The sequence below is a fragment of the Merops nubicus genome, unplaced genomic scaffold, assembly GCF_000691845.1.
Source record: "Merops nubicus isolate BGI_N331 unplaced genomic scaffold, ASM69184v1 scaffold43521, whole genome shotgun sequence".
Classification (NCBI taxonomy): Eukaryota; Metazoa; Chordata; class Aves; order Coraciiformes; family Meropidae; genus Merops; species Merops nubicus.
The window spans coordinates 292-25,988 of record NW_008587029.1 but is presented as its reverse complement, the minus strand read 5'-3'; the positions used below and the strand labels follow the sequence as shown (position 1 = coordinate 25,988).

General features: G+C 45.3%; 1 protein-coding gene across 1 annotated transcript; it reads right to left on the bottom strand.

Moving 5' to 3' along the window:
• Nucleotides 1–1,039: 1,039 nt before the first annotated feature.
• Nucleotides 1,040–24,731, bottom strand: LOC103781094 (immunoglobulin-like domain-containing receptor 2; the record flags this gene model as incomplete). Its single annotated transcript, XM_008948795.1, has 6 exons — nucleotides 24,713–24,731; nucleotides 17,225–17,557; nucleotides 16,007–16,126; nucleotides 6,607–6,663; nucleotides 1,965–2,111; nucleotides 1,040–1,216 (listed from the first exon to the last, which is right to left on the bottom strand). Coding segments are annotated over exons 1-6 (853 nt in total), but the record flags the coding sequence as incomplete, so codon positions are not given.
• Between the last annotated feature and the right edge of the window lie 966 nt (nucleotides 24,732–25,697).

The following is a 25,697-nucleotide window of genomic DNA, read 5'->3' as shown; positions in this document are numbered from 1 at the left end:
ATGATTCTATGATTCTATGATTGTAATTCCAGAAAGGTTAATATACTGACTAGGGCAGCAGAAGGATGTATAGGGTTGTTCCAAAAGTTTAATTATTTGCTTATGCTACTTGATCTTGTCTTTTCAGAAGTGTCTTATCAACATAGTGTCATGAGCAAATTTAATAATTGATAATTAGTGTGGTTCTTTGAAATAAGATGTAGTTGGATCAATGGGAAACATACTGTGTCAGTACAGTGACTACGCTAGTGAGAGTCACTTCTGCTGCAGCATATCTGAATTTAGGCAGCCACTGTGATCCTGACATGCTAGAATGTGGCTAAACAGCTACCCCATCCTTCCTTGATGGCAGCTTCCTTTGCAGCGGGAGAAATGACCACCCTCACCAAGATAAGAGTCATCATACTAACACTCTGTGTCTGACATTGATCCACAACTTCTTTCTAGTTAGAAGCCTTCTATCACTCACATTTCACAAATGCAAAAGATGAACAAAAAAAAGTGACCTACTGACTTCTATAAGGTAGGGGAGAGGGTCCAGCCCCAAATGCTTTTGGGCAGGAATACCAAGGGACCGTGTCCCTGTACCCCAAATGCCATGGGGATAGAAAAACACACTACAACAATCACTGCTGCCATAGGGCACACAGTGCCCTACAGAGGGCAGGAAGAACAGTTTACCAATAAAGAGCAGCTTGCAAGGCATCACCTCTAAGGAGAAAATGGCCAGTTTCATCCTTTTGTCCTTCACAAGTATGTACTCACAGGAGTAATGAGAGGGGTCCTGGGCATGAACTTGGCCTCCCATTCCCTGCTGATCTCACTAGTCACCCACAAACAGACCCTGTGATGACAGCACTAGAAGAGTTGGACCATGAGGCCCTAAGGGATGCAAACAGCATTATCAGAGCCAGGATTAAAATGCAGGTTCTCTCCGTTTCTTCCATTCACACCACTCCATCAGCAAGAGTCATTCCTCCCTTACACAGCCCTACTCCCAGTAAGAGGACTGAACATTGTGCCTGGCACTGCACATTACCATTTTGGCTTGCTCCACTGGAGTCACTTTGGGCCAACGGAGGGGGGTGCGATTTATCCATCAACACAGCAGGAGACGGGACACCAGCTACAGGAACACTGGGTATGTAGTATGGACCTGGCATGGAAGAGACTACAGGAGGGTACCCAGCTTTTGCTGCCTTGCCTGCTAAATACACTGAAAAAGAATAAAAAAAAAACAATGGCAGTCAGCATCACACCAGCTTCCCACAGACCCACACAGCATGTGGCTGAAACCTGCACATCACCAGCACTGGTGGCAACCCAGCAGGAGACAACTGGACAAATGAAATTACAAGGACCAATCTGAATTTCTCTAAGCCTCAAAGGGCATGGACAGGAGTTTAAAAAATGCACATGCGCAGGTCACGTGAACACTCCAACCGAAGGACCTTCAACGTGTTACAGCCAGCATCACCCCCACCATGATTTAGTGGCAGGTCAGCTTTAAAAACAACTGGTGACTCAAGTAGCAGAGATGAGGCTTACAAAACTTGACAGATCTGCCTGAGCCTGAACAGGAACCATGCTGGGTTGCAAGGATTTTTGCACTGTCATAGAGGGAAGCTGCTTTGCATTGCCAGGAAGAATCCTCCCAGGATGCTCTTAGCTCTGACCCACAACATTCAGTGACATGACAACAACTTTGGAAGGCAAATGTGACGCTTGGGAGAAGCAGGCAGAGCTGTCAAGGCAAGGAGGGCTCAGGGAATCACATTTGTAATTAACTTTGAGCGCTCAGCCATTGAGCAATAGGTCAGATGCTTCACCCCCTAAGAATTAGTTCTTTAGTCAAGCAAAGGACTCAGGGCAAAGGAGGCAATATCAGCAAATTCTCCTGCTCTTCCACAGAGCAGCAGAAGCGCACAAGATTATTTGCACCAGGCTTGGACAGGGTCACTCACATGCCCGGGGACAGCAGCAGGACTCAGGACAGCAGGGGCAGCGGACGTAACAGCAGCAGCTGTGTGGGCAGCACTGGCACCAGCAGATCCCCACCAGAAGGAAGAACAGGAATGCTCCCAGGATCACCAGGCCTACAAAGACCCACTCTGGAAAACAAGGGGAGAAAAAGAGTTACTTACAAGATTGCAGTCACTGTGGAAAGGAACCTCAGCAACATCCTCCCAGGGCAGAGCATATGGGCAAAACAGATAGGTGAATAACAGAAGTGGACTCCCTGTGGGTCTAGGACTATGTCCCTCTCTGTGTGGAAGCAGAAATGGAATGACAGTAAGAAATGGAGCTACAGAAATGTGGTCCCTTCTTGCAATGTCTCTGGCTGGCTGAGAGTTGAGCAGCACAGATGTAGGAGCACTGGTTCTCCAGCAGAGAAATCCTTCATCCCAGAGCAGACCTGTATGAATGCTGCAGGACATGCTCCATCAACATTTGCATCTCTGAGAGACTCATTCTTCCTGGCCATGTTCATGCCCTGCTTGTGTGTTTGTTCCCTACCCGCATTCTACTTTTAATGGGACAAACAATGGTGAAAAGCGTGCTATAAATAGCCCAGTAAATGTGCCAGGCCTGCCCCTTCACAACTAGGCCCACGCATGCAATTATCCTTTTGAATGTGCCAAATGAAGGAACATCCTATTCAGGCGCTGCAGTCAGCCAGGAAACCTAACAACCACTCTTCCCCCCAAACCCCCCAAAGCCTTAGATGATGTCTGTCAGGCCCTGTCTGTTCAGTGGCTGAAAAACACCCTACACATAAAAGCACAGGAGATCCAGTCCATAAAAACCACGATGAGGCTTGAATGGGAGGAGTGAGAAAAAGTTCCTCAAACTTTGCTGCTGGGAAATCTCCACACGGGAGTGGGTGCCCAGTCCATGCTGGGGCAGCTCCAGCTCTCCACGTTGGCACTCTGCTTTTTGCAGGAGATGGAATGCACAGGGCTGCATCTACTGCCACGTGGAATTCCCTGGTTTTAAAGGAATGGTCAGCAAGCACATCCAGACCACGGAGTTTCAAGACTCCGAATGTATAAAAGGCTGGGAATTGTTTTTAGGTGATAGATGCACCAACCCTATCTAGAAGTCAGACAGCTGGTGGGGAAAGATTCCAGCTGTACCCAGGTGGTTATTCAACCACCTTGGAAGGATTGTAAGTAAGCAAAGAAAGAAGTGATGGGGCTGCTTTGCAGTGGAGTAGGATTTAGCCCCACCCCAGAGACAAAAAAAAAGCAGTAGACCACTGTTTTTGAAAACTCCAGGGCTCACTACAGGGTCTCCTGGTATATTATTATTTACGATGAATAACTATCGACAGAAAGATTGTAACACGAGTACAGAATCACACTGGAAAAGTAGTGCATCTCTCACCTGAGTTTCTAAGATGAAAAGTCACGGAAAAATGTTCTACTTGGAACAATCAAACAGAAGCTTATTTCTAGCTCTTAATATAATTCAAAAATAAGAACGTTATTTTTAATTAATCCACAGCATTGTTTGAAAAGCTGAAATTCCTTGCTTTGTTGGAATTTCCCTTAATTCTGTTACAAACAAGTCCCTTTTTTAAATGCTATTTTTAAGCTAAAACTTAAAATTTCCTTTAAAAAATGTCAGTGAAAAATTTGGCATTTACAAATCAAAACATTTCATTTCAGAAGTGTCAAGTGAAATGTTGTATTTTTTTTTTAATATTTTATTTCTTTTCTGGCCAAAACAGATGAATTTAATTTAAATGTGCAGACAGTTTTGGTCCTTGTAGAACAATTTTTTTTTTGGTAGTTGCTATATGCTGAGAAAAATTCAGCTAATGAAATAGGAAATGGTTGGAGAGAAGTATTCATGAATGGAAAACTAAGAGCTGAGAGGAAATTACTGATACAGTTCGTCAAGTGCCCATTCTAGGAGCTATCTTATTTAAGATTTTCATGAATGACCTTGACACAGAAAATAAGAATGTCTTAACATATCTTAAGGGTAAGAGGTAAGGAAGCATTGTCACTAAAGATGAAGACTGGGATACATGATGGAAGGGCCAGTTGTCCTTGGGCCTACAATAAGAAACACAAAATGCAGCAATATACTGAATTTCAAGGTATGCAGCAGTACTTTCAAGGTTACATGTCCAAAGATTAAGAACAATTTCTGTTCTGAACAGGACTTCATTAGCTGAAAACAACTGAAAAACAAGAGATATGTATTCCATCATAGGACAACTGTGACCACTTACATAACATGGCCACAAAGATGGCAAATGTAATCCTAGCCATACAGATGAGGAATTTTCAGTGGTGTTAAAGTAATATTAATGCCATCATACAAGGCCTCCATGTAACTTCATCTAAAGTTACTGATGTTACACAGCTCCAGTCATTTTTGTACATAAAAAAGATTAATTCAGGTTGGAGCTGATGAGAAGCAGGGATTTGAGGGGATGAAGGGACATGATGCCTGCCTTGCAGCAGGGGAGCTGAAGCCTGCTGCGTTAGTCTGTTAAAAAGCAGGCTGAGAGCAGACGTAGCTGCTGCCTGTAGATATGCTAGGAGGATGAATGCTAAAAGAAGGTATTATAGTTAAAGGTCTTACATAAATGGGCATAAACAGGTTATGAGTAATGTAAATGGAAGCCAGAAAAAGCACATCAAAGAAAATGATACAATGGGAGAGAGTCATAGAATCGTTAAGGTTGGAAAAGACCTTTAAGATCATCAAGTCCAGAGAGAGAGGCCAGACTCAGACTACGACTCCTAAACTCGCTAAGCTTATGGAAAGGATGAAATTACATGGTGCTCTAGACAGCAAGCAAGACAGCATGCCAGACTATCATTGCCTGTCCTGTACTTCGTAATCTATGCCAATCCAAGCAGGACAACAGCTCAGTGGCTTTTTCTTTTGTCATGTTCTCATCTTTTCCTCTATGACTACCACTGATGATACAGAGAAGGCGGTGAAATAGTATCGCATGACAGAAGCGGCCAGCCACAGCTATCCAATGAAGCTCAGATATCAGATCTCCAGAGCTGTCAGTGAACAGTTCAGAACCACTCTGTACAGGATAAAAGCCTGGCAGAGGAAAAAAGCCAACAGCAAGTCCATTGTAGGTCTACCTGTGGTCTCTCTGAAATGTTCAAGGAGAAAAAAAGGAGGTCAGGTTAGTATGTACACTGCACGTTGCAAGATGCTCACTCAGCATCAGAAATGGATGTTTGAAATCAGTGTCCCGGTCACAGGGACCTATGGATCAGGAAGGACTTACTTCACAGGAAGTCAGACCACTTGCTTCTCTGAGGAGGTTAAAAAAAAACAGCAAGAGAGCCTGCTGGCTCCTCCTTTGTACATAAAACTGGGATTCAACCAGTTACAGATACAAGTGTATAACCCTGAGAGTCAAATGACTACCAAGCTGAAATGCTATGTGTCCTTGCCATCTGGAAGCTACTCTTTTGTGCTTGCAGGAGCATCTGCTTTTGTTTATTCAGGTAATGCTAACAGCGGAAACGTGATTCGCTGCTGCCTTTTACACTCCCTTGTTGTTTATATTTATGCAGTGAGGGAACCAGAAAGCTACCTGGCCAACACACAAGGGTTTTATACCCATCCTGTAAATTTTAAATAGGGGGAGAAAAAAGTGTTAGGAAACAGAGAATCAGCTTCTGTTTGTGCTGAAAACACCAATTCCTCCCTTGCCATGCTGCACTTCCAGAAGCTTTGAGTTACACTGGAGGTGGGAGAGTGTCTGCCCTCTCTCTGCGTGCATCTCTGAGACAGAGTTGAAAATAGCTTCACACATTTATGTGGAGTTGCATTTTTGCACAAACGTGTGAAAGAAACAGTCCTTGGGCACCATCAGGGGATCATCAGTTGACTCAAGGGCTAAATATTTTCACAGCTTTTCCCTTTCAAGGACAATCTGTTGCACAGTTTCCATTTCCTCTGCAAGGAGTGCCAGAACTGGTGGCTCTCCTTTATTTGGCTAGCGAGGGATTTATCATGGGCACAGAGCTTTCATGTCTGGTCCAGCCACCTGGTGTTACCCAGATAATGCCCTGGCCATGCAGCACAGAAGGGGCTGTGCCACTGATGGGTTGCTAACCAGTGCTTTGTTTTCAGCACCTCCTGTGCTACCATCTGTGGTGATGGCTACAACGGCATCCGCAGGCCATGGTCCGGGGAGCGGAAGTTACTCCTGCACAAGAGCAGCCGAGGTACAAGCCACACGGGCACACGAGGATGCCAAGGTCTCGCAAGCTGGAGTGCAGTTATTTTTCTGCTAACAGGGGGAGAGCAGAAGGCTGGATATAAAACCTCCCCCCAAAGAGCGGCTGGCATTTCTGCCCTTGCACTGATCCTGGCCTGACACCAACCATCTCTGTATGTTTGCTTCCAGTATGGTCAATCCTCCCCCAAGCCCCAGCATCCGCTCTCTCAGATCTCAGCCCAACACGCTTTCCCAGTAAGCGATAGGCTTTTCTCTTTTTATCCCGACAAAAGACACATAAGAGTGAAACATGCACCACATAAAGATGCTGCATAAGGATAAACAGACAAGATGACAAGAGGTCTGGGTGATTGAAGGGTAAAACGACTGAATACCTGGCATAATCTCCACAGCAAAACTGGGCAAGAGATCAGCAAGCAGCCCTGTCCTGCCTAGAAAAGACAGAAGGAGGAGAACAAGGAAAGAGGTTACTGCAAGAAAAACACACTCCCCAGCCCCTGCCTTAGCCTCCAGTCCCCTTCCTCATCAGCCCACTTGTACTCTGTTAAGTGAATTCCTATCAACCACAGCTGTCATCCTGCTCGATGTCTGCCTTTTCACTTCTGCGTCCTTGGATTTTATCTTTATCAGCAGAGCTGGGGGGAAAGAATCTGAAACAGAGCTTCTCAATCTAGGCACAAAATGACAAGAAGAAGGAGGTCCCCTTAGTGTGGTTACACGGTAACGTCTTTCTGGAATTATGCTCTACATATGCAAAATGCACAACCTTCAAACAGAAGGATTTAGTTTACATTAAAAATGTAGTGATGTAGTTTGGATAGATTTACAACAGTTTTAACCCAAAGCCTTTGAAAAGTCAGCCACATGCATCCAATGCCCCTGGGTGGTGCTCTTCATGTGGGTCTCTGCAACTGCAGAGACAGCTCCAGGAAAGGAATCTTTAAGTGACTATGTGCTACTTATTTCAAGATGCATGAGCAAGCTAGTGAGATTGTGTGGCATGAAGCCAACTTTCAAGTGAAGCAAACAAACTCGGGAAGGATTTGTGTAGAAATCTGTGGAATCAGAAAATAAAAATAAAAATAAAAATAGCATGTCAACCTCTCATTTATAACTGAATGCAAACTAAATCCAATCCCAAAGGCAACATGGTGCCCATTTGTTTCAGCATTGAATGTCTGGGATTTTTTTTTCTTTTTTTTCCCCTCTGATTTTCCTAATACACCACAAACATCCTGCGTGGTGTTCAGCTACAATTTACACATACCTGTGCACCAGGAGAACAGCCCTATGTGGAGCTATGCTCTGCAGTCTTTTATACAGCACCAGGATCATGCCATGGGTTTTAAAGACATGCATAAGGTAGAAGAGCTGCACTCTGAAGAGACACACGTTGTTAGCTTACCCAGCTAAGGGTAAGCCTGTGCAACAGCGGTAGAAAGCTACCTTTAACCTCCCCACATGCCCTTCAGGTCCTGCACTAAGCAGCACTCGGACACAATGTTGAACTGGATTCCAAGCTCCTTAGCCTCTAGTCTGTCCTTGAAGCGTGTTATAATCGAAGTCCCACTGTCTGTTTTTTCCCAGTGCTTCAGCAGAGGTTCTGTAGACATCAAAAATCCACAAGAACGCCTGCTGAAGCCATAATAAACACACTCTGAATGCAGGCAGTGCTTTGCAACCAGTTGGAACTCATCAAAGCTGCATAGTACTCACAGTAACGCCATCGCGATGAGGCGCTCCTGAAGCCTTCACAAAAGATACAATGCTGATCCTTCAGATAATTTGCTGCTTTCAGGGAGGACCCTTGCCAGTCTACTGCAACATTTTCATCTACATATACAAAGGGCTTCATGACATTCTTTGCAGTTCCTTTTCTGGAAGGATCAAGTCTCCAAACCGCTTGCAGCTAGCTTGTTATGGGCAAGTGTTCATGTATAATTTCTGCTGACAAGATACAGGCATGTATACAATACATGTGTGGCTTAAGTCTTGGGTGCCACAAGTGGGCTCCAAACACATGCACCAACATATGCAAATGTATGCCCTGTGTCACAGTATACGGGATTTACATCACGTTTCACGTGCATATTAAATATATTCCTTACTTCCCAGCACGCACAAGCAATTAAGCAATTTTTGCACAGGCCTCTGTGTGCATGTGTATGTGAACAAAATACACGTGAACCACATGCATGCAGAACATACAGGGCAGGCACAGGCAAACAGCTTGCCTCCCATGTGTTATCTCCACACAAGCTCATGTGCAGCCCTAGTCCAAAAGCAGATGCCAATGGACAGATAGCTGGAGGTATATAGCTAATTTAGGTCTGAGATTTGTGGTACAAGAGGTAAAGGGTGACACCTATAAAGAGCAGAAGCTCCATTTCACAAGTCCAAGCAGGCACCTGTTTCATTTTGAACCTATATAAAAAGCCTTGATCCCTGCTAGTGCTGGGTCTTACAATGCCTTCTGATCTCCAGAAGGAAATACAGGTTCAAGTGGGAATAAGCACCCCTCAGAAGTAACAGTGCTTGTGAACTTGGTAGCTCATTACAAAGACAACCAAAGTAGTTCCTCTGTGCTACCTGTGAGCTGTTAAATGTTTCCCTGCTTGTGCAGCCCCACTGGGCTCTGCTGAGTACCTGCTTGGAGAATTTACTCCCCCTTCCCCACCAGCAGGCCTCAAACAGCTCTAGGGGCCCCAGAGTCACCAGTGGGGACGCACACAGCCCAGGAGGGCCGAGGCAGCAGCCCAGTCCACCCCACTACGGCCATGCCCCCAGCAGCTTTCCCACTCTCCCCCTTCCCTGTCCCAGGCCAAATTAATTCACTGACAACTGTTTCCCACACCGTGTGCTTGAAGCCAACAAGGAGGGGGGTGCCTGCCGCCATGGAGACCCTGGGGTTGCCATGGCAACGGGAGGCTCCTCACCACTGCCCTGCATTGAAGGCAACATTTCTTTTCCTTTTCTTCCCCGCCCGCTGCCAGAAACAAGTGGAACAAAATCAGGCAGGCAGCCAGCCAGGCACTGGAGGGACAGGACAGGACAGGGTGGCTCTGAGGGTGCAAGGGCCACCGCTGACTCCCACCTTCCTGCCCTGTGCAAGCCTGGCCCAAGTATGGGCACACCCCAAAGCCACTTGTGTAGCTGGCAGAGGGGACCCCAGGATGGCACCACAGTGGGTGGTACAGTACCCTAAGCTGTGACAGGGTTTCAGTGAGCAAGGCGTCCTCCATGGCTGAAATGCCAGGAGGTGGCCACATTGCCCATGGCTGGCTGCTCCTTCCATGGGCATTAAGCTCACCTCATTTCTCTCCTGTTTTTTTGGGGGGTTTGTTTGTTTTTGAGGTGGAGGGCTGCAGCTAGATAGAAATAGGTGGGGAGAAAACAATTTGGGGAAGCGTCCTGCCAAGAGACCACCTGGCCACATCACCTCTGCATGGCAGCTCTGCCTGCCCGAGGAAGAGGCCCAGAGGCACTGTGAGACGTGGCTGGGCACAGCTGCAAAGTTGCACCTCTGTGCCCCCACCCGCAAGGGCTATGTGTCCTCTGTGCAAGCTCTCACCCTCGAGTCCCAGCAGACACCCCTGGGCAACAGAGGGAATAGATGATGCCCCCGTTTACCAGGGCTGTCCCAGGTGGCACTGCTGGAGCTAGGAGCTTGTCCTCATTCCAGTACGGATGTGGGACATGCTCCTGTCTCTATTCCCACCGCGCTGCTGCAGGGCTTTACCCACCAGCAGTGCCTCTCACTGGACAACTCACATACCCCAGGTACCAGCAGCCTCAAGGTGTGAGGGAGCCCACAAGCCCCCAGTCCGCACTGGCAGAGTGCAGTGGAAGAGGGCAGGAGGAGGAATGGGAGAGGAAAAGCTCTGAGGGTGCAGAGCAGCTCCAGACGGTGCAGAGATACAGAAGTTAATAGACAGGACGCAGGCAGGTGACAGAGCAAGACAGCAAATAGCAGTAGCAGATCAGGGAGGACCTGGAATCAAGCAGACAATTAACAGATAGTATGCAGAGAAGAAACACAAAAATAATTAGGGTAAGTGGTGCAGCTGAGAAGAAATTATGACATGAATAAAGTAGGCACAGGTGCAGTCAGGAACATGGTAAATACTGGCAATTGCATAAATGTGATAAATATTGACTAAATATGGGAACAACTGTTGAATTGGTCTCCCCATTGAGGATTGCCTCCACAGCCCTACCTGCAGCAGTGGGGCCACAGGAGGCAGCAGATACAGCGGGAACTATTTCTTCCCAAGTGGCTGAAAAATTTGCCAAGCCATGCCACCACAAGAGGCCCCTGGCACAGGACACACACTGAAGGGAGACAGGAAACCACAGGAGAGGTTTTTTTTTTAAGTGAGACGCTCTTCCAAGGACACTGCTGTGAGATTTATTGGGAAAGCATGGCTCTGCAGTAAGTTCCTCCGTGCTCTCTCTGCTTAGAGTAAACCTTATCCTTTCTTCCCATCCTTCTTCTCAACTGGAGGGAGAAACAGCAGCAGCCCTTCTTGGAGATCAAAGTTTTAACAGGCAACAAAGACCTCCAAGGAGGCTGTTGCTATAGCTACCTTAGTAACAGAGGTCTTTTAATCACCCCAGTCTCCTTTGTGAGCAGCGTGTGGCTGTCGCTGGTAAATAAGGAGGAAAAGAAGGGTAAAAAAACCTTGGCAACAAGTAGCACTTCTAAATGGTGTGAAATAACTAACTAGGAGTAGGCTGGGCTAGGACAAGGGGAATTGGACCCAGATTACAAAGGCAGCAAGCAGCACAGTGGTCCACGGCAGGGCAGCAGTGCCTAGTGAGGACAGGAGAAGCACTTTAGGAGTAGGATGACACCAGCAGCCCTCCTGGCATCAATGCCTGCCTTAGATTTTTCAGTGGAAGGCTCCCATGCTGATTACTTCCTTCACCTGCTAGCATTGCCTGCCTTCAGTCACGAAAGCAAGGCACAGCTCAAGTTCAGAGACCTCTAGCCGTGAAGCTGCTTACAGACACCTCCCCGGCTGAGGTGGAGGTGCCCTCTCACCCCCAGCAATAGCACTGACATCTCTGCCAACTGCTGTGACCAAATACTGGCTCAGATGCGACTGGCAGCTTTTCAGTGAAAGAAAGTGAAATCCTAAAACCATCATCTTGTAATGGAAAATTTTGCCAAGAATTTTCCCATCTCCAAAACCACATCAACTTTTATAATCCAGTCTCTCCTGGCACACAATGAGACTCCAAACCTGGCTATGTTTATACCAGCTATTGAATCACTTTGCTGAGTAAGAACTGTCTTATTAGCACTGCATGCCATACACATACATCCCAGTAGAGATTTATCCTCTCTGAAAGCCAACACATGTCTCTATTAGCATGTTAATGACCACACAATATGCTGCGTGTATATGTATCTGCATTCTTGCCTACCTATGGGTGTCAAGATTTGCTAAATTTTTGGTTTAGCCTCTGTTGATGTCTGCTTGTAATACAAACTTCCAAAGACATCAGTTTACCAATGTTAGGTGCTAGCAGACTTCAGAAACTAAGAAAAATATCGTGTTAATTGTTGTTATTTAAAGCATAACAACAGTAGAAGCTGAAGCTTCTAAAAGATTAATTATAACATATTTCACCAAGATATAATTTATGTTGTATCAGCTGCTGAGCTGGATGGAAGAAAGAGCAGAAAATTGCTGTCTAGCAAAGCACATGGATCACAAACCGAAATATCAAACCCACAACTGGGATCAGTGAATCACTTTCCTGCCTCTTCCAGGAATTTTATATCCTTGGGAATGAAGCCACCATTTTGTGAAGTATGGTCTCAGCTATGTAAAGTCCTGTAATGCAAACATTGCCGAGCTTGCACAGACCCATGCATTTCAGGGTAGCCAGCGGTGCCTCGCTACACCTCCAGCCACTGCTCCATACCTGTACCAGCTTGGGAGGGGTGCACTACAGCTGGTTCCACAGGACCCTGCACCTGAGGAGTAAATTCTGGCTCTCGGAAAGGCTTATTGGGTTATATGCAGTACCATGCAATTAAGCTGGACTGCTTCCGGATGTCAGCTGGGTCACATGAAGCTAGGATGGGGTATCTGCTGACACTGCCCTGTACCTCTATTTCAAAGGTTACTCCAGGCACTCTGCATCCACTTGCAGTTCCCTTCAACAAAGGCTCCAATGAATGACTTTACTGAAGACAACTGACATCCTGATATAAAAAGCAGTGCCCAGGGGATACAAATAACAATTTGATTAATAGCACTGTCTGTATTTCAAGAAACAGGACACTCAGCTGCTAGCTACCAAGATAGAAATGTAGACAATCTTAAATTTAGGGTGCAGTCTTTTGGATTCAATCACATCAGTTCTAAAAATTAAAAACCTATGAAGTTGCAAATGGATTCACTAGCCCATTTCTAATGTTAGCAAAGGGTTCTACATTTCTAGTAATACACAGGAGTGCACAGAGCATCACTGGACCCCTGTTGTGGAACTGCTAAGCTCTGTACCAGTATAGTCCTGCTGCAGCAAAAGCAGAGTTCATACAGACTCCAGCATGCTAGACCAGGTCTGGGGATTCCAAATGCCACCAAAGTAAAAAATACAAAACAATGAAAGAGTAATAGTACTTTCTGATTTAGATTCTTTCCTTACTCTACAGGAGGGTAACTACTAGGCAATCTCCTTCCGTGTTTCTGAGGCACAGAGGTTCCAACCCTGTTTCCTTGCCTGCATTTTATTCCCTTAGAGAGGGTTAAAGTCCTTGACTAAGCAAAACCTACCAAATGGTCTTTTCAGCAAAGCACATAAGCACATGCTTATCATCAGGTACGCTTTATAAATCCTATCAGCTGTGCTGAGCACAAATGGATATAATTAAACACTTATATGCTTTTCTGAAATAGGCCTGAAATTAAGACACCACATGGGATTTGGTGATGCGACCTAAAAATTGACCAGCCACTTTCTGTGTCAACATGACACATCCAGGTGACAAATCTCGATATGCAACCCCATCATGACCCAGGCTGAGCAGCTACCAAAGACTTCACTGGAAGTCTCTCCGATTGCTTCTCTAAGAAAAAAGGAATACTGTAATTTGCTCAGTTTTTGGATTTTGCTCAAAGTTGCGATAAAACAACTTTTGACCAGTTTTTAATGGCCAAAAAGAGCAGGTTCAATGGTTATAAAGAGCAGGAACCTCCACTTTTAGCTAAGGAAATTCACACTACTCTATGGGTACTGTTAGGTATCTACCATTTTTGTCTCTCAGACCTTTCTGGGTTTCTACATAATATTAAACTGCCCTGTCCAGTACTATCTTTCTCTAACCTAACCACACCTTTCATCTTGGCATTAGTATGAAAACCCTAGAAGGGATAATTTCCTATTTCCTTTTCCATTCCGATTTTTCTGTCTTCCCCCACTGAGAACATGAGTGGGTAAAAATTCTACTCTATTCAAAATTCTAATCTATGCTTAAATTGTGTAGCAGCCCCAAAATAAGCAATGTAAATTAACTGTGAAAGTCCACTGTCAGCAAGGAGCCAGTAGCAACGTGCTGTGGGAGTCGCAGTGTCTGCCACACACACTATCCCTCCACTGCTCCAACCACTCTCACAGGGAATCTGCGTTCCACCCAAAGAACACCAAACAGCAAACAAAACCCTTTTACCACGTCTCCTACAAAGTGCTCCAACCTATATCTGTACTCAGTGTCTCCCTCCAAGCAGTTAGATGGAATAAAAAACATCCCAAAAGATGCCAGAATAATAAGAACTGGCATTTTCACCACTGGCTGCTTCCTCCTTTAGCTGTCAAAGGGGAAAAGGCAAGGGAAAAGGAAGAAAAAAAAATACCAGCAAAGACAGGAGGAAAAGGTTAAGGTGGGAAGGGGAATGAAGGAAAGGAAGGAGGGGAGATGGGGAGGGAGGGAAGGGAACAGGAAGGAAACCTAGAATCACTCCAAAAGCTGGAATGTTGCCTCCACACACACTACCCAGGAAAAGAAATATACACAAGCTGTGCTAAACAGCATGAGGCAGAACAAAGTATGCCCACGACAAGTATGTTTTCGTACTGCTGCCAAACTGAGTAGAGTGCTGCACAAAGTGCAAGGTCAGACCTATAGGTTGTAGCGAACAGAAAAGCAGATGTGGCCAAGGTAACACAGCCTAAACCACGTTTCCTCCCAACATAACCAAAGCAAACGGGGGCCAGGGACAGCATCAAGCTAGCTTCAGAGGGGATTTCTTTGTTTTCCTACTCACATAGTCTTCTGTACACACTGAAAAACAGGTTCTTCCTGTTACCATGGCACTGTTTCATCACTGGTGTCTGAGCACATTTGTAGACACAAAGAAGAGGAAGACACCAAATCCTCAACAGGAAGATGAAGAAGGGACAAAATCCGGCAACCCGTTATAATGCAGCCACAGGCAACCCCTCTGGAGGGGCGACATAACAGCTACATCTGTCACCTGGCAGAGATAACTTCACCTGAACTAACAGGTCAGCCTGGTGCCTGTTACTAACATACATGATACACAGTCATACCACAGATTTAGACAGGGGCATGACACAGTTTTCTGGAGGGACCCATTCTCCAATTGTCCATTGCTTGACTGACATCTGAAGGAGTAAGGGGAGGTAATGGCACTGTTAAAGTCACACATTCAATCTGGTTTACATTGTGATGACAACTCCAACTCCAAAGACAAATGCCAATGAAACTGACCTTAGCCGTGAGAGCAAAGGCACTTAACAGACATCTTCTATCACAGGCATATCACCTGCACACTACAGACCCAATCTTTTTAACATTTCCTTTACAGGATGTACAGAATCTGCACACTCAAGAACCATGCAAGCATGCTGAGCAGACAAACACTGTCAGCAGGTCTTAAGTTCATTGGGAAAAACTCATCTTGCTCTCCTGGGTCAGTCTAGCAGTGAAGTACTACAGCTGGCTCAAGGTAGTGTCAACAAATGTCCCTGAAAGGCACATTCCACTCTGCTTTTCTCTCCTAGCAGGGATGTGTGCTTTTTTGACTTTACAGTGAGCTGGACTGTGGAAGCCATCACTCAAAGCTAATCCTGCAAATAGGAAATAAACTGATCCTGCTCACCACACTGCTCAAGTGAACTTAACAGAGAGCCAAGCAAGCATACCACAGAGAGGACAGGTGCTTTTAGTGGGATCACCCACTCAGATCTGATTAGGGTGACCGTGAAACTGCACCTCTAACTGGACAAGCAGCATCAGGCAGATGGAAAAATCTCCCAAACTGACACACCCAAGTAGATTAAAAACAGTCCCTCTTGACATCCTCACAGGTCAAAAGAGTGTGACAAAGGGAACGTTTAAAGAATGCAAAGCATACGATTTATGTCTTCTGGGCGTCTATTTTTAAAAGATTGTCTCAAGTGCTCACTTCGCTGCAAGTTTATTGTTTTATGCCTTAAAAACAAGGGTTCTGACTTTCCACAGCCCTGCACTTTCTGTAGTCATTTACGCCTGTATAATGTGTGAACAGTGTGGGTGTAAACATTACTATTCTGGTTTTTTAGAGTTTGCCACCCACTTTGCCTAGGTGTGGATGACTGCACAAGGTGCAAGGCAATGGCAAAGGTACTGTGGAGACTGTTTTACATAGATCTTACACCCATAATAATATGGCGCACCAATATGTAGAGAGAACGAGAAAGCAGAAGGAAAGATACATCAGCTATCTGCTGAAAAAGCAATCTGGCAAGAGGGTTTACCAAGCACAAGCAGCTCCACTGATTCCTCATTCTTGCCCTCCACATCATCTGGTGTGATAATAAGGCAGTAATAGAGCCCACTGTCTCCCCACATCAACTTCCCAATCTGAAGATCTGCATCTGAAAGGCAAAAAAGAAAGGTCAGGCTTTTCCTCCAAAACCTACAGCAAGAGTGAAGCATTGAAAGCACTGGATCTGTCTTTGTGTCCCAAATCCATTCCATTTCTTTACTAAGAAAAGGGGTTAGCCTTATCCAGAATATCACAGTATTCAGGAAAACAACGTGCCTGGGACTCTGTGGCTGTTAAGTGGGAAGACAGGTAATGCCACAGAGGCAGCTCACTCTGCAAGTGCCAAGAGCAGGACGAGTAATTAATGTTACTCTCTGTCCTTCCCATCACCTATGGCCAGAGGTCCCAACAGTATTCATGCTATGCAAGAAGGACTTAGACGGTTCCTCCTCTACAGCATTTCAGTCATCAACTGAAGTGGTTACACGGAGAAAAAGGAAAACAATCCTCCTTGCTCAGGCTGACCACACGCTCTCCACACAAAGGAGCCTCCACTTCTGCCTAGGTGATCTCCCAAGTCAAGCAGAAGCCTTGTACTTCTGCGGAATGAAGTTTCTCACACAGCCTTCCAGGCCAAATGTTTAAGGACCCTCCCATCCCCACATCTCTGCCCAACTTGACTTCACCCCATGGAAATTACTCCCCTTCACAATGCCCAAGACTGTGTGGGTTTAGGTTCATGATGGGGTAAGCTGGTGAATTCCAGATTTGAGCAGACATGAGGCATAGGATAATTTTACTATTTTGGAACTGGGAAAGAAAATCAGTGATATTTACAAGGAAGAAAAATCTAGCCCACAGAGACTGAATTCATACCTCTCTTGCTGGCACTCCATTGTTAAGGAAAATCTATATACAGAGGAATATGCAGAAGTCAGGAATAAAAACCTTCCACTTCACCCCAGGGAAAAGAATACTGTATCAGGGTTGAAGACCCACATGGAGTCTGATGAAGGGAAGCACCAAAGGAAATGGCCTTTGGTTCTGCAATTGCTTGGTTGAATCCTAAATGTCTGACATACAACAGGTCCCTTCCAGCAGCCTTTCCTAAGGGAGTTAAGTGAACAATTACTGCCAGCCTCCAGTATCCCAAATCAGCAATTTCCATTCCAACCCACATCAAGCATCACCAGGGTACAAGATTTACCATGGACAATGCTGACATCTCTTTCCTTATAGAAGTCCCCTATAGTGATAGCAGATCCTTGTTTGGAAGCCACAACGCGGACTGTCCTCCTGCTGTCCACACAGTCCAAGTAGGGATCCCAGTCCAGGTTCCTCTTGCTCATTGTTTGTAAACCAGAAGTCACCATACCCAAAGCTTCTCCCATCCGGTCCTGGCAGTAAGATTTAAACCTCCACTGCACCACAGCTGGTTGGGTGGAAGAAGTAGAGAAATGGCAGCGAAGTAGAGCAGGCTGAAACAACATGGCCACCTTCTTCTTCTCAGGCACGGTGACCTGCAATCCTTTCACCTCAGCTAGAAGACAAAAACATAAGCGTCACAGACTTTGGCATTGTCTGAAGAGGAAGCTACTGCATTTTATCATGACATCATTTTCTCCACGTACATATAATTAAAATGTCAATCTGTTTCAGGTGTTAGGGTAGAATACTGCTCAACGCATGTAAGGACGGGCGTTGGCAGCTCAAGTTTGCTTTTTTGCATAGCCTACAACCTACAAGGAAAAATGATGGGGCTGAAGGCTCAAATGTAGTATCCTCACACTCTGTAGAGACCCTAACAGAGTAGCACAATGATTCACAGCTTCTGTGTCAGGTTCACAGATAAGAAAGAGATATTTTAGGGATGACCATACTCCACTCCTACATCTGTTCAGCCAAGGGGGCAGATCCTGAATTTATAGCAGAGTAAGTCATGGTCCTCCCAATTTCAGTGGCATCACACCTCCACTTTGAAACTTGGGCAGCACACAGCTTCTGGCCCAGCCCATTGTGCTCTGGTGCCCAGTTAGTGCTGCCTGCTCTGCCAAACTAGAGCTGCACAAAGGACTACATCCAAATTGCACAGCTCCTGCCAGGGCTGGCATGTAGCACTGAAAGAAATTGCTCTATGTGAGAAGTGCAGAAAAAATGGCCCAAACACTCAAGTTTTCCACATTCCCAGAGAGCAGATGGATCTCTACACGTAATGTTTATCTACCAACTGACAGAAGACCTGCAGCCTGGAGCTGATGTATTAAGGCCTCAGAGAAGACGCATGGGACTGCTGCCACATCCTTGTGTAGCTTAGGGAAAAGCCACGAGTCAGTGAGCAAAGCCAGCAGCGAGCCCTCGGGAGAGTGAGGTGCTCCATCTACCCGCAGGGGAATGACCAAAAATTCCATGCATGCCCTTCATTGCTCCCCTCCTTCTCGCACTGCAGGCAGCCATGGCAGGGAGCATTCACACAACACTGGAAACGCACGCTGACACTTTCCCAAGCAGGGATGTGCCAGCCTGTGGAGAAACAGAAACAGGCCAGGAGCACAAAGGAAGTTTGAAACCAGGGGCACTCTCTGCAGCTGAAGGGCAGCAGGGCCTGAAAGTGAGAAAATGGAACCAGTTTTGGTATGGGAGCTATTAATCATGGCAGGTCCCTCCATCCAGTTACCACACACCCCCAGGTCCAGAGCAGTGCACCATGAAAAAGAGGACAAGACATAAGGAAACAGTCAAGAGTAAAGCAGAAGACATTTACACATCATGAGGGACTGATGGACTAAGGGGAAACTTAAGAAGACATGAAAGACTGAGGACAAAGAAAGGCTTCCTGACGTTGGAAAGCAGTAGGGGAGAAGGGCAAATGCCAAGAAATAACAAAACAGAGCAAGGATAAACTATCAGGGTAAGTATAGGAAGCAGAAGAATAAACAAGACAACAATCATGGAAGCAGGAAGCTTATGTTCAGCTGGAAGAAACTGAAGAAGATGTCTCAGCCTAGGTCAAAATAATTTCAAAGGGCTGGAGCCAGGTTGCAGAAGATTAAGAAATTATATAGAGATGAGAGAAAATGGAGTCAGCAAAAATAAACCACCCTCTCCAGGAACTAGAGATGAAAAGGAGATGGAAGCTGGCAAAAGAAAGTGAAATGACAGGAGATCTCTTTAGGATGTGGGGAAATAAAGGCATAGACTGAAGCACTGAAGCTTAAAGCAGACAGAGAGCAATAAATGCATCAACAGGATGAAAACAGCAGGCACGAAAGGACAAAGTCAAGTTGGAGACAGCTGCAGACCTGAGAGCAAAAGCAGAGATCTCAGGATCAGGAGTCAGAACCAAAGCAAAGAGGCTGGACCAAAACCAAATATTAATTTCAACAAGTTATCAATGTCCAAACTGTAAATCACAGTGAAGTCTATAAATATCAGTCAGGGATAAAAACACAGTACGGACAGAAGCTAGGGGAAGTGTATTTCAGAGAAGCAAGATATTCACTAACAAAGAGTTACAGATCTAGGTAGGATTTGACCCTGGGGACTACTATGTGAAGGCTTGCTGTGCACAAGGATGTTACAGCATTTACACAAGAATGCTATATTATGCATATAATGAAGGCATGACATTATGGATCTTGAACTGGTGCCATATGGAAGTTAAACGGAAGATGTCATTAGTTTTGGCAGAAGTGCCTGGACCCAAATCCAAGTGCTGAACTATGAGTGTTCTCCAGAGTACCACAAAACACAGCTGAGGTCCCATCAAGAAGCTCCCACAGGAGAGGGGTCATGAGGTAGCTCCTCTGCTTCCCCGAGGTGTAGGCGGAGAGATAACTCAAGAAGTGGCAGCTGGGATGTTTCTGCCAGGCCTCCTGTTCCCAGGGACTAAAGAAGCAAAAACATGGGGGCCACACAGCGCTAAGATAATGTCACCACTTGCTTCTCAAAGTGAACCAAGTGGTGACATGATCTTATTCTCTCCTCTCCAAAGACCCATGCTTCCCAGGTTACATCTGAACGCAACAGACATGACAAACACTTTGCAAAACAAAAGGGTCCAGGTCAGACCTGTATCTGGCAACTCTATGCCTGACCCTACAGTTTGTGGCCAAAGACAGCATGTGACATGAGCTGATCAAGTGACTCATCACGTTACTTCAGGTTCAGGGATAAAACAGTGACACAGTGAATTTTTAAATCTTTCCCCTGTGAACAAAGTACGCTGCTTAGTAAACACAGCACTGTAGCCCCCTTTTCTGTTAATGAGATTAATGAGTTTGGCAAGCCAGGGACTGCTTTAATAAATGATTAGCTAAGCTTTAGCAAATTCTCATCTGACTAACTTTCCCCACCCTTCCCCATGTGAATATCTATATCAAGATAAGAAAGTAAACGCAAAGCAGCTTTTGGGAAAACACAGGAATTCTTTTTCTACCCAAAAGCATTTGCGAGGAGATGTGCAATAAATTATCTGGCACCTTGCATATCCTATCCCAAGCTCTTTATTAACTTCTGAGGTATTATTTTTGGATCCTTTCCAGAAATAGCATTTAAGAGCAACATAGTGTCTCAGATTGAGAGACTGGAGCAGTGAAAGTTCTAGATCTATTTAAGTCAAATTATATATAATTATATATGGCTGAAATGGGAAATTACATACCTGTTATTTCCTCTGCCCAAAAAAAAAAAAAAAAAAAACAAAAAAAACCACAACACCTCAGAATTGACTCATGCATGATGTCACTGCTATAACAGCATCCAACAAAAAGGCCAACAGGATGTTCAACTGCCTGAAGACAAAATGGTGGCTTTGCACCTATCAGTTATGTCCATGCATGTAAATTACAGAGCTCTGCTTAGGACCTCCTCAACTTTAAAAAGGAACTTCTGACCTCAGAAATATTCAGGAGACTAGCCAAGACAAGAAAAGTCCCAGGTGTAGCACAGGACAGAACTAGAGGCTGTTTATACAGCAAAGCAAAAAAGAGTGAAAGATGTCAAAAGGGATGACAAACTTAGTGACAGTGCCGTGGTAGCTCTTTGTCTAGTTTAATATAAGTAGGACTAAAAAGAAACTAAATTGTGCTCTGCTCTGTTCTGACTAATGCAGACAGAGCAAGATTAGCCCTTATTTCAAAATCATCATGGAAATGTAATTCCTGCACTCCAGAGAAGCAACCTGCTCATTGTGAATTTCACAACTTTTTAACTTCCACAAGAAAAATCTAGCCTGTGGGAGTCTCATGACCATGTGACAATTTTGCTTTCCTTCTTTCTTGTTTTCCTAAATCCCCCAAAAAGGTCTGCAAATATTGATAGTCGTGTGTCTTGAAAACACGGATATCCTTACTCTCAGAAAATAAAAAGAATCCATGGGTTTGTGTCTGTGCATGCTCCTAGAAAAACAGCTTAAAAATACATGCACTTCAAAAATATAACTGTATGGGGTTTGTCTGTTTCTCATCAATGTGCATTTGTCTCCTTTCTCTGATTATTTTCCTAAACTATCCTCAGATTATGCATCTAAACTATGCAATCAACACTACACACAAGCTATCACTAATACATTTTAGTGGTGATTAAAGAACATTCCACGAAGCGATTACAGAGGGGATATTTGTAAGGACGCATTTGAGCCTTGTGAGCCTGATCTTCATAAGCGCCTTCCAAGAGTAAAAGAGAGAAAGCAATTGAGAGGTGATAACGTAGGCTCCTGCTTTTCACTTGTCCGCTAGAGGAGTCTATGCCTCCCTGATGTGAGATGAATCCTAGAAGATTTAGCTTCACCACACAGCCTTAAGTTAGCCTTTACGAATAGAATCATAGAATGGTTCGGGCTGGAAGGGACCTTAAAGATCATCCAGTTAGAATAAAGTTGATCTGAAGCACTAATCCCTGTAGATAATGGCAAAGTCAAATACTGTAGCTCAGTGTGATAGGTCTCACACTGCATCTTCCTAGGGCCTAAGATGATATTTGAGTCCAAGAGAAGGCAGCACACATTATTCTCCAGGTCAGCATGGGTCTCCCTATCTGTGCATGCAACACATCCCTCTCTTCACAATTACTTGGCTCACACTACCACTTGCCTGAGGCACTACAGCTGATGCTATGAAATTACAAAAAATTACAGCCTCTGATTTTACACACCATTATTGATAGGAGTGGCAGCTGTGCACACAGAGAACAGAAATCCTTGGGCTCTGAGCCAGGCACCTCAGGAAGACTACTCCTAGATGATACCAAAGGCCTTCGGAGGAAAAGTGTACATCCACTGGTAAGAGGCAGTGCCCTAGGGTAGTCTGTATCACTCCCCAAACAAAGTAAACCGTTGGGCAAAAGGATGCTACATCTTTCTGGTTTGTTCCTTGAACACCATGCATCAAATAGTGTTCTTTGCCCCCCTGCTGAATGCAAGCACACTATCCATACCTTCACATCAGCAACACTTTCAAATGTGGATCAAGCCTGGAGCAGTAAGTACAAGATCTGGGCTTCAAGACTGAAAAGTCAGAGATGAGAAACAGATGTGTAAACAAGTGGATGGAGAGCTAGTGGGATCACCGAGATTGTGTGGCACAGATTTTTCCCTACTTTTGCTAGACTAGATCAAATTCATGCAATTTATCAGCAAAAGCCATCACCATCAATTTGTGTTGAGTGGCTTGCGGGAAATGGATTGCATGTCTTGGTCTGGTTCCTATCAGATTTGTGTTCTTTGTTTGGTGGCCACTAATTGTCAACCTTTTTAGCCAGCAAGAAATCAACACCTAAATAGGTCAGCTGCAGCTGAGGTGAAATGACAGTACTGCTTTTTACAGCTCCATAACAAACCCAAGAATTTCAGCTCCCTAACTGCTTAACCTGGAAAGGGACAAAAACAAAACAGCTGGAGAAAAGCGTAACCTTGCGCACGCAACACCCACAGCACGGAACCTCAGCACAAAACCACTCTCTGTGGAACACAGCCCAGACTCTGCAAACTGGCTGCAGGAGGCATCGCACTTCCTGCAGTAGACATTCCTTGCCCTTCTCCATTCTCTGTGATGCTGTGCCCCATGCACCCCATGCTCCTGAGTTCCCTAAGGAAGCACACAGCTCTGAAACAGCAAGGACTATGTAAGGGCCTTCTCATGAGCACAGGACATTTCATGGGCTTTTCTAGGTATTGATCTCTCTTCAGCAGCTTCCCTGTGCTCATAACACTCCTTATGAGTTGCCCCTTCACACATTCACAAAAGCCACCCTGGATGTTTTCAGGAGAATTATCTCAGCTTTGGCCACCACATCAATTTCACCCCATCTTACTACTGTCTGACAGATGTTTCAATTGTCAGATGACTCTTGATTTAGTCTTGGTTCACCACCCCAGAAATCATTCCCAGAACTATCACTCAGCAACTGGTCACCACCAAAAAGTCTGAGAATGAAGGAAAAGAAATGGAAAGACTCTCCAAGCCATATAACATCAAGTCACAACACCCGTCCATGGGATGGCACTGGAATTTCCACTGCTGTCAGTCCCACTCAAGCTGATCTCACAGGAATAAAATGCAAGAAAAATGTCAGATTTCTTCCCAGTTACACTATGCTTATGCTGTGTGCAGCCAGTCAAGGGAGGTCAGGTGAATACTTTAAATCAAGGCAGATAAAAACGTCCATCCATTTTCCTGCCTTCCCAAGAAGTCTGCTCAGCCTGGCCAGGAAACATCAAAGCACAACTGTGCTCCAGCACGTCCTCTCTGCCTGCTCTCCTGAACTGTGGCTGGGGAAGCAGAGGTAGTAAATCTACTGGCCTTTGTGCTACACTATTGCATTGCAGTGGCTCTTCTGCACAGAGATAGTAAACAAGTACCAAATTACTGGTGAAAAATTACTTAACAGGGAAAAAAGATCACACTTGAATGTGGACAGCCTTCTAAGCGTCATCTTTCCAAGCTTAGCCTGAGTTATGAGGTGTAAAAAATTTTGCTCTGCTTGTTCTGTAGGTAAAACTGGAGTTCAGTCTCCAGTGCAACAGTTCTCTCTAGTTTTAAATGCATTAGGAATTACAGCATTAATAAGAACAACAATAAACATGAGGGAAGGATTCATTCCAGAATCAACCTGCACTTGGTCATTCACAAGAACCACCTTTACACAAGTGCTTAAGGATACTTGGTACATTATACCTTCTTTTTCTAGAGTGAGAAGAACACAATCCCACACATTTCTTAACCGGTGTCACTTCACAGGAAGGAATAAAGGATGACCTGCTCTTCATCCTTTGCTGTTGTTACTAAAACACTAGCCTTAGGCACATGGGATAGCAGGGTAGGAGAAAGGGACAGCACACCAGATCCATTCTACCTCATGGAGGATTTTTTGAAATTGCAGTAAGAAGTCACAGTGTACAAAAACCAAATAAAAGATAAATGCATAAGCCAAAAAATAAAGACAAACAAAGGACAGAAAGGAATTACTGCTGCGAGAAAAGGAACTAGGGAGTGCTGATTAGAAATTTCTCAGCCCACTTGGAGGAGGGAGGAGGGGAGAGAAGGGGGCTCAGAGCCTCTCTCTCTTTCTTGGTCCCTTTTGTCTCCTTGCTTCCCCCCCTCTTGCACTCTGCCTCTTACCCTGGCCCCTCCACCTCCCAACCCCCACTTCTTTTTCCCAGAGTGGAGTGTACCACTCCAGCTGGATTAAGGCTCCTTACCTTGATGCAAATCTTTCATTCCTTTGCACAGCCACTGGGGAGAGGAAAACCTTTAATCCATGTTCGCTAGCCTCTCTCCCTTTTCTGTGCACACGCTCACACACATGCACACACTTTTGCTGATTTGTCACGAAAAAGGGCAGCAGTATCAGCTCTGTCACCGGGTGCCAAGGCTGGAGGGGAGCAGGCCGACACTGGCCGCTTCCATTTCTCAGCACAGGGCTCTGGCTAACCTGTTGCCTGCCAGAAGCCTTTGCCTGCCGGCAGTCGACACCACCATCAGCAGACAATCCTGTCTCAAAAGCCCAGGGCTAGAGGAGACTGGAAGGTCTTCTTACTGCAGCAGTATCTCTCCCTCTGCATAGACTTTGCATGCTCCAAACCACAGCCACTGCCAGCAATAACGAACTATCTTTAATGGAGGGAGAAAGGTGTCAGCAGCCCAGTCTTTTAGCTTGATGGAATAGTCCTGATCTAGCCAGACTTGTCCAGATAATGAAGCTCTTCAGAAAAAGGGAGGGATGTAATGTCATGTTTATCTACACCCTGTACTCCTTTACAGTACCTGGATGCTATTTATCAGCATACTCCTCTGGCTAGCAGGAAAGGAGTGGTATTTGGGGGTGGCTGGCACCCCAGGCCAACTCGGTGAGGTGGGACATGTTCGGAAGCAGACAAATGGCAGGGAGGCAGGCAAGGAGGGAGGATGATCTGGAAGCTGCCGAAGCCCCAGCTGAGGCCGCGAAACTCTGGAAGGGAGCAGTAGGCAGGCACCAATGCTGAAGATGACTCAGAGTGAAAAAGCTAGGAAAGGGGTGGGCGGATCGTAGGAGAGAGGTGTTATGACTAAAAGCCGAATTTACCGCTTTGTGAATCCTAAATTTGAATAGGAAGAGGGAAGAGCCTGAGGTCTTTTTTGTGGGATACATTGATGGTGGTGGTGGGAAATATATGCCACATAATACAAGCGTGTCTGCTTCTTCCA